This window comes from Trichoplax adhaerens, genomic scaffold (assembly GCF_000150275.1).
Source record: "Trichoplax adhaerens TRIADscaffold_17 genomic scaffold, whole genome shotgun sequence".
Taxonomy (NCBI): domain Eukaryota; kingdom Metazoa; phylum Placozoa; class Uniplacotomia; order Trichoplacea; family Trichoplacidae; genus Trichoplax; species Trichoplax adhaerens.
Window position 1 is genome coordinate 884329 of NW_002060959.1, and position 10103 is coordinate 894431.

Sequence of the window (10103 nt, forward strand, 5' to 3'; positions counted from 1 at the left end):
GTTTCATGATATGACAGTTAGCCTGCAGAATTTGAGCCTCAAGCTTCTACTTATCTTGTCAACGGTCAGTACAATGAATCTTTTCTGATATTTTATGAACGTTAAGAATTGTATTTGGTATCTCAGTTACCAGCACGCTTTCGTTTTATTGCGTAACATCGGAATGACTGTTCATTGATGACGGCCTAACTTGACTTTGTATCTCAACATTGCGTAGGGAAGAGATAATGTCAGCCAAAATACTATGGTTGAATATTTAATGTTGAATAACCTATTTGATTGTTTCATGAATGTAAGTTATGCATATTAAATAACTATTAAGAATGTCTTATTTGCAATTCCAACACCAACCAGGATTAGTAATTAAGAATACCTAGAGGGATGGAGTCTTTGCTAATATAACCAAACGATATGATTCCATAGATACTTGCTAATCCAAAATTGCGACGGCATCTTGGCTATGATACACTTCTCCTGCTAGGAATATTAATGAATTACAGAAAATATGACGTATGTATTAAGATAGAGATTCTATAAACCAGCGAAACAAAATTTACATCGATAAAGCTAAATCATCCATTGTCTTATACTCTCTTGGCTACTTAGACATCCAATGTATATTTGCTAAAGCTGTCTGCGCTTGATGATGAAGTAGCTCTTCGTGTATGTACCTATTTTGGTATCTATTGAACACTTTGATTGAGCTTCTATGTACTAATCTTACGTTTAAACAAATTATTAGGGTATGGGAGCAATCCTGTATAATATGTTGTCCAATAGATGCAGGTTAGACTTCTATTTCCCCTTGCTAAACTTTATGTAGAATAAAATTTAACAAATTTAATAACGTTAGCGATTTCGAAAATTCTGTCGTTGAAAATTCCGGAGGAATGCTTTCACAAATAACTGGTCTGGTAAGAAACGTAGTTCTACTTTATTTAGCAATTGCTTGTACTGTCAATGCAAAAATTAATAGAAATTATTATGTTACGTCAAACAACAGATTGGTAGTCTATTCGTAAGCGAAGATTCCGATATTGACTACAGTTTAAGGTAGGATTTGTGTCCTCTATTCGATGTATCTCGATTTTAGTTCATTTTTCATTCGAAAATTTTATCATCACCATTGTAGAACAAATGAAGGATTAATATTAGCCTTGTATCAAGTCATTCATCAAAACCGAAATTTCATGACTGTCCTGTGCCATGTATGACCTTGTTTGAATTTTGAATAATTCAATTATGACAATTTTTGCTTCATCTTAGAATAACTTTAAAAAATCCTTTACGCAATTAGAGTCACGATAAATCGTCCAATGAAGAAGTTCCCAAATACTCTACTCCTTTAGTAGTACCACAGCTTGGATCTTTAGGTATTTACCGATACTTACTACTCTAAGATTTTAAAGGTCTATCAATTATTGAAATTCGAACTCCATATATTCCTAAAATTTTGTCGACAGTTACCCCATCGATGTCCGCTGTACCTGAATCACATATTCCTGCTAATGTATTATGCTCATTTTTAACCTCTATATCTATCATTACTCGTCAGTTTAAAGGTAAGTATAAAATTTCTTTTTCAGTCCTTGTTTACTGTTATCCATTTATTTATCTTCATTTGCCTATTTCTATGTTCCCTAATTATTACAGACGCTCACCAGCGCAATATAGCGAAACTTTGTTTTATTACTCTCAACTGCTTAGTAGAGGTTAGTTTACCATGCTATAAATAATGTGTGTTCATTATTCGCCTCATCTAATTATTGCATACTTTGCTATACCATAATTGTAATAAGTTTTATTTCTCATAAAGGATCAATATGCTAATGCCTATTTTCATGATACCAACATCCAATTTGCAGTCAATATCTATAAAGCAGTACGTCATAATAATGATAATAACATTTTTTTATTTTTATGTCAAGTATAAAGTTTGATGTAATGCACCGCCGTCACTAATAATTATACCAAATGATTTTTTGCAGCCTATGCGTCATAGAAAAGAAGTAGTGAATAAAATTGCAACGCCTAATTCTCTAGCTTGTGCTATTCTAGGTAGGATGTCTGAGATGAATTATTGTATTATCTTTTCACTGCATAACTTGTATGCTGGTATTTCGATTTATAAATAGTATCAAATTATATTTTACTTCAGATTTAATGACTGAGTTTATTGCAAGTCATCTGGTAAAAAAGTTACCCACGGATCTTTACGGGTAATGACTTGGCAGTAATGCATAGATTCATTCTTTAACTAATTATCAATCAGTTTATGTCACAGATTCTAATTCTCGATTCGTACAGCAAGTTAATGCTAGCTTAATTATCATAGATTCGCAGTAGGTATAATCCGTCGTTTGATCAGTTATCAAAAGAAGCACAGGATACGTTTGAATTACGATTGGCAGCCTCTTTGGACCGGTTCGTTTAGACAAAAAATAAATATTTTCACTTATTTATCATCAATTAATCATTTTATTTGCAAATTTCTTGGGGGTGAGTAGTAATTTGGAGATCAAAGCTGACTATAATTTTTTCCATAATTTTATTGCAGCTCTCATCTACTTAATAAAATTTCTACTTAGCAATGAAGCAACTTTAATCGCTAAAGCTGACATCTTTGCAACTATATTAGAGGTAAGGTACAAGCGTCTTATCCGCAGCGGCAGCAGCTTATTTTACTCAAATGCTCTCATTAATACATCGACACAAACATTCGCATTTTATTAGGTACATTAACGCAGCTAATTATTGAGTTATTGGTAAATAATCATTTAATTCAAATTTCTAGGCATTAACCATATTCAACTTGTTCATCACATATGGTGATACATTCTTACCTAATCCAAAGGAATATGATGAGCTTTATTATGAAATTATTAGAATGCATCAAGTGTTTGATAACGTTCATTCTATGTGTAAGCTATAAGTAAATATTATAATCGAATGATTATTAGATGTCGCCTGAATTTTTTATTGTTTTATTAAAATATAAAGCTTTACGTCATACAAATGAAAATGGTATTTGGAAAGAATCATCTACAAAAGTAACTCGCGCTCTTGTCAATATTAGGTAAGATCTTGCAAACTATAGCGTTATTGCCTTGGAACTAACGCTACAATTACAGTAATCACCTGCTTTGCTTACTAGGTCAATCATCAGCCACTTTACATTGAAAATCGACTATTTCTCTGCCTCACATGATGGTCAAAGTCTCACTTCAGAACAGGTGTTGCAGATGTTTTAATGCATTTCATTGCTTTTATACAGGTAGTTCATGACACTGTTGATTTGCTATGTTAACATTTCTTCGTCTACAATTTAAACTCAGGTACTATCTGTAGTTCGAAACAATTATGACAGTCTTACCTTAAAACTACAAGATTCTTTGGACCAGTTTGAAAGATATGCGGAAAAGCCAAAACATACATCATTTTTCACTCAACTAGTACGTAAATTAAATCGGCCTACTATCAGTATAATTATACTACGCATGCTATTAACGAAATGGCACAACAGGTTGAATATTATTTTTACGAAACAATGATGAGCCTAAAATTTGTACTTTCCAATAATAAATTTTATAGGTTCGATCAATCACTTCAGCTGTCCGTAGAACAATTCCATTAGCAAATCTTGACTATCAGCTGCTATTAGAAGAATATTCCAGCTTGGAAACGGATCGTTAGTGATACCGGATTAGTACGCCATTTTCCAGATTACCGATACAGGCTCAATTAAGCCTAGCAAGTAAATGTGCAGATAAAACGTCACTAATGTAAATACAATTTTCAATATGATAAAAACATATTGGTTATTTTATCAGCATTTACATTAATTTATAAATTACTATGATACGAGAAATTACAATTGAGTATCCATATTTAAATATTGTATTCATACTGAAGCAATTTACAAATTTACTTTAACGGACTGTATGTATAGTATTACTAATCCATACAAGACGTGAAAAAAATTGTATACTGCTTGTATTACCTATCGATTTTTACTAAGCTTTGAGATACTATGTTACCTAGTTCTCTTTATGCTGAATGCATTGATGATCAATTTCTAAATGACAAGGCTTATTATTATCGAGCAGGCAACATGTATCATACGGCACTATTAATATTTGGTTTAGAAGATAATAATAGCAGCATATAATTGTAACTAATTGGTTACTGTAGTTATTTAGAGATTGTGGCACTCGGCGATATCGCTTATAAAATTTGTTGAAGACGATTTCGGATAATATAATTGCCGGTTTATCTCTATAGTATATTAATATTTCTAAGTAGCTTTTAGGAAATATGATCAGCAAGTAATTTATATGCATTTGTTTATTTACTGCATCAAGATAACTTGCACAGAATAGTTTTTCCTTATACGCGTACATGCAATTAGGGCGGTACGCATAACTATGCAGCACTGAGGATATAACATTGACTGCTAGTCATTTACAAGTAAATTTTCGTAATAAACTACGCGTTAATATCTTCTCTTTATTTATTATCAGTTTAATTGATAGATTTGATTGTCTTTGATAGAAACAGCTTTTACAAATTTACAACCGTACAACTCATTCAAACTTAACAGCTCAGTAATTATTTCACAAAACTCCTAGTATGACAATAATAGTAATTAAGGTATAACAATGATTATTTTGAGTGTGTAATTTACTAATAGCGACGGGAGATATTTCAGCACTACTTTTAATTACTCAAGATATGACGAGACAGTTTGGATGGAATTTAGATCTAATTATTTGTATAGATCAACTAGTTATATGACTATGTATTACTTGCTATTCCTTATATCCGTAGTAATTTATCGAAGCGGTACCCTGCTAAGACGTACCATTGTAAGAGTATGTATCATTTATTACGCATATACTAGTTGTACTTCACATACATGTATGTAGAAAATCAGCGTAGTATTGATATTTCATAGAAGACTGTAACTAGATTCGTTACTATTTATTAAGTATGATATTCTCTGTAGCATTGTAACTAAGTCGCTCACTGGTATTAAAGCTACTAATAAGAAATATGAAAAGTCGTGATCATGGCTGACAGCTAGCTCCGATAGTTATCAAAGATGAGATTAAAATTTGTAAGAGTTCTTATTATGAAGGATATGCAGTAAATTTATCCTTGTTTTGAATTTTTTTCATTACGTAAACTCTATATTAATACGACCGACCACTTTGCACAATTCTTCAAAGTCAGCACCGTGGCTTAATCTTTATCGTAACCTGACGACCTATAAATATCTCGATAATATAGCTAACGATATATGTCTGATATTGTTTCTTCCATTCCACTGTATCTCGACTTATTTTCAAATATCATAGAATAATTAATCCAAAAAGTAACAAATACAAAAATACAGTACGCGCCTACGCGGAATATCACGAGCGAGAGTTCGACTAGTCAGCATAAAAGTAAAGACAATATTATGGAGTGTAAGGAAATTAATAGTATGCACGCGACCCTAAACCGTACTACAACTGTAAACAACCTAAAATGAATTTATGCTAATGTCAATAAATTATTTAATTAACATGAAGTATTTACTAAATTTGGATGAATTTACATTATCTGAGTCGCTTAGCACTGAGTATATTGTATGCATTAATGCATATATGAATTTTTCTGGTTATTATATACTATACTACGTGTAGATCAAACTAGTAATCAACGTTAGAAGGTGAACTTTAATTATGGGTATCTGTTCCCAAAAAAGAATACCGTATAGACCAAGATATCTAAAGACATCATTCGTAAATGCAAATAAAATGCTACTTTTTCAATTTCACACATCGATATCGGCTAATATATTTAGTACAAGGGTAGGCTCATAATATTCGTGCCTGCCAATTTAGCTGACTATTTATATATTTAGTTGTGACCAAACTATTGATGTAAACATCCGGTTCCATGATGTTATATTAGCAAACAACTTCAATTGAAGCTATAAACATATTTTGAAATCCTTTTCGAACCTACATGTTTATACGTATTTGATTTCAATTGCCTCGTTATGTCAATTATGAGCGGTAGTACGGTAAAAAAAACTTCATGCATAGTTATTAGACTGGCATTACGTTTGAAAGCTATCAGAATGAGGTTGTAATGTAAAGATAGTATAAATAGAATTCTTAATTTTTTTATCACTTTTCAATTTTTAAGACTAATCAATTACCTATTTTTCATCTTCTTGTAGTGAATAGCATAAGATTATTTGTATATCTTTACTAGGGTATAAATAAATAACTCTGCTTTAAATACTCTCTGCGCAGACCCACATCAGCAGGATACTACAAACTAATTTCTTATGTTATGTTAAATTATTTGCCAACGAATTTACCCGGTACATTTATTATCAAATGAATTGCAACCAGATAATATGTAAACTGGTACAGTATTAGCGCATTAATAACATAACCCATGCATAAGAAGTGCACAATATATTTATCGTCTATAACAATATTCATTTCAGATAGACTAAAACATCAATTGATCGTTAAATTATGATTATCAATTTCCTTTAAATTGGTAAGCATTGGCTTAGAAATACGTTACAACTTCAGAATATGGCTTACTGAATAATTCATTATCTGCATACTGTTAAGAATCAAGTTTTGATTTATTATTGCATAAGATACCTAAACCAGTGTACAACACCATTTAGTCTGATGATTTACTCCCAGATAAAGAAAGATCTAACAAATTAAAGTTCAATTTGCTTTTGACATTACTACATGATTGTTGAGATTAATATGCTAGACGTTTGCGATCAATCATCAATTTTAATTCTTCAGGCGTCTCTCACTCTTCAAGCTTTCAAGGAATTTCGTAGCTCGAACTATAAGACGAAGTGAAATTAATCAAAAACAATTCAGACATAGGAATTAGCTAGTCATTACTTTATATAGTAAATAGTAAAAAATTCGAATAATTAGTAAAAAATCAATCCAATTTGCAACGTATTACTTTTCGTCATGAAACATCAAGACACCAAAAAATATTGCATTAAATGGATAACCCATCGATTACTTATCTTATTACATATTCTATTTGGCATTCCCCTCGCTTTCCTTTTGACCTTCATCGTAATACCCGCTTCTTTTGAGGTTTCTTTTGGCACTGAATATTTCTATCTTCCCTTGATTCGTTGGATGTTCAAGGTAGAGTATACAAAATTGCTTATAATTAATGAATACACTTACTAATCATATCAGTTTAAATAATAAATCAACATTGCTGGACATAGACAAATTTTAGATGCAGCCTAAAGTAACATTTATTTTTCAAGTAGAAGTGCGGAGCTGTATTTCAATTTAATTACCTGATGATTTCATTAGATTTTATTGATATAGCAGCACCTTAGAAGTCAGCAAGAATGAAGTTTACGTTTCTAAAATTCGATAACGTAGGATGTTTATAATATCTTCTACTAGCTTGAGCTGTTTACAACATAAAAATTCTAGGTGATTTAGCTAATCCATTACACCACTACTTTCCTCGCCCTAATCCATATCATGCCAAAGACTACAGAGATACTCTATGGGTTGTAGTGTAGTTAGAACCAACAAATCATTTCGTTACTCAACCGTTTGACCGTTTGCGAGTAGATCAATATATATGCTTTTTTGATCTTCTCTTCTGCTTCATATATTTAAGTAGCTTTACACAATCTCTAATCAATCATTGTGCAATAGCATTTAGGTACCGTATATTCAATTTTTTCTAATCTTTTTCCGTAAAAACTTCGATACTGCAAGAAGATACTCAGCAATTTGTTGCACGATGCTGCCATACCATCGTTCTTGTTTATTAAGTATTAATACTGGATATGATGAAGAAGATAGCTTTATAATAAATAACTGAACTCATTTACTTAGTATAATTAGTAGATTACAAACAACCAACTACTATATTATTTAAAATACGGGTATTTCTCTCGACTATGAAAACACTAATATGCAGTCACTACGGGTATTTAAAACGTTAACAATAGCGTAAACGCAATATGATTTCATAGTAGACGGCATTCTAGATCGAAAGCATCTAAAAGCTCTTTGCTAATATTATAAATAAATCTTGCAAGTTAACTGCCGCAGATAATGAAAAGAAATCCATTTAAATCAGCTGAAAGATATTACTGTAGATAGAGTTGCTTGTTTATTGCATATTACTCCATTGTCGATATCCTATTATGTATTAATTTCCTAGTTGCATCAATAATTATAATTTATACTGATATACGTATTTTAAAGATTATTTCTTAATGACTATGGTCATAATAGGAAAGTATTTCTGAACAATATTTGTTAATGAAGATGATAATATTTTTTATTATTGATCAACTCAATTGTAAATAAGATTTTAATTTGTTTATTGCTATTCATCTAAAGTCGTTGCCCTTATTGTACTAATTTATAGTGCAGTATTATGCTTACATACTTATTGCCCACTTACATAATATTTAGATAAAAACTTATTTGCTTTCAATAATAAAATCTAGCTCGTAAATCTTCGTCATGACCACAATCTTCGTTTTATATGCAAAAGACAGTTATAATAATTTGCTGTAATATGTACGAGCTATCATCCGTACTTACGTTTCTTATTTAGCGAAAACAAAATTCAGGTTTAATTATATTCACAAATTTCGCTGCATATCAATTTCTATCTAAATTGTTGCGTTTGTTCCAGTTTGCTAATAACATAATCGATGATAACAAGCCTTTGGATATTAAGCAGCAAGGTAATTAAAACGAATCTAATAAAGAGCATGAAATTTATTTTCAAGATTTTGACATCGATATTGAAATAATAACAAAATAAACTCTTAATTGATAAATTATGCTTTCCATAGAAATACATGATGCACAGCTGAAAATGCCTTCTTTGCCTAGCAAAACATTTAACAATGAGAAAGACAAGATAGACTTTAATATAGATCATATCATGAATTTTACTGCCAGTGGTATGCAGGTAGGAATGGACTACGAATTTACAATCTAGTCAATTAATTTGCTAACTGCAAGTATTAGTGCATCATCTTAATATCTCTGCAAGCTAGTAATATCAGATATATACGACTATTATTATCATTCATTATATGTAGCTAAGCATAACAAATTAACTTTATTGCGTGCGTATATTGAAACATCTATATAATTGCACATATTTATATGGCTTTACTTAAGATGATTTACGATCACATGCTACGATATAAATCTACTATTAACAAACTTACTTCTACAGCTTATTTAAATCTACGAATATCATGGTACTAACGTATGGTAGTATGTTACAATTTCCAAATTTTGTAACAAGTACTAGATCTGCACTCAGCAAGGAGACCCAGTAATTAAGTTGAAGAACTAACTTTATTGTTAAAATGAAGAGTTTATATACTTTCTTTATTGTGACCTTTGATCTACTGACGTAGATCACAAGATCATCACTAACAGAAAGGTTTCCCTAGTTTAGTCATTACAAATAGACTATCATGCCAAGTATGGCAACATGAGAATACATATATAGGTAACCTTAATATAGTACCATAACTACATCTATATACGCCTGACGTGATAACATCGTGATATTTAACCATATATAGAAAGAAGGTAACATACTAATTATGTAACTATTACAGAACGTGACATAGTAATATTTATAAGATGTGCTAGATAGTAGAATATAAAGTAAATTCCATCAGTTTTCATGCTATAGCGCAATTTCGATTTAAAATACCTGTGAAAATTTTATTGCTGTAGTTTACTAGGCTAGTACCCATTCTTGATCGTAATCCATCATTTCTTCCATTCTAGGTCTTAAAATAAAAGATTTCTAGCAGTGCAGTATTCTATATTATTTATAAACTACAGATAACTTTAAGCAATTATGAAACTTTGATTTCCTGGACTTGTAGGCTATCGTAGATGATGAAGTCTTGCCACGATTTTGGGCAACAGGTAATACTTTACATTATTTAAAAACGTCATAATCTATACGCTAGTAATCTTTTTTACTGTAGTGAAATGTCTGATAGTATTGATTAAAACATTTTCAACTTTCATGAGCTA

General features: G+C 30.9%; 1 protein-coding gene across 1 annotated transcript; it reads left to right on the forward strand.

Moving 5' to 3' along the window:
- Positions 1-423: 423 nt before the first annotated feature.
- TRIADDRAFT_31410 (uncharacterized protein) lies at positions 424-3693 on the forward strand (the record flags this gene model as incomplete). The annotated part of the gene is made up of 15 exons (XM_002116672.1): positions 424-510; positions 607-663; positions 743-786; positions 854-914; positions 1004-1053; positions 1133-1208; positions 1298-1373; positions 2159-2219; positions 2336-2424; positions 2558-2640; positions 2795-2921; positions 3001-3076; positions 3155-3233; positions 3336-3452; positions 3592-3693. Coding segments are annotated over 15 exons (1185 nt in total), but the record flags the coding sequence as incomplete, so codon positions are not given.
- Between the last annotated feature and the right edge of the window lie 6410 nt (positions 3694-10103).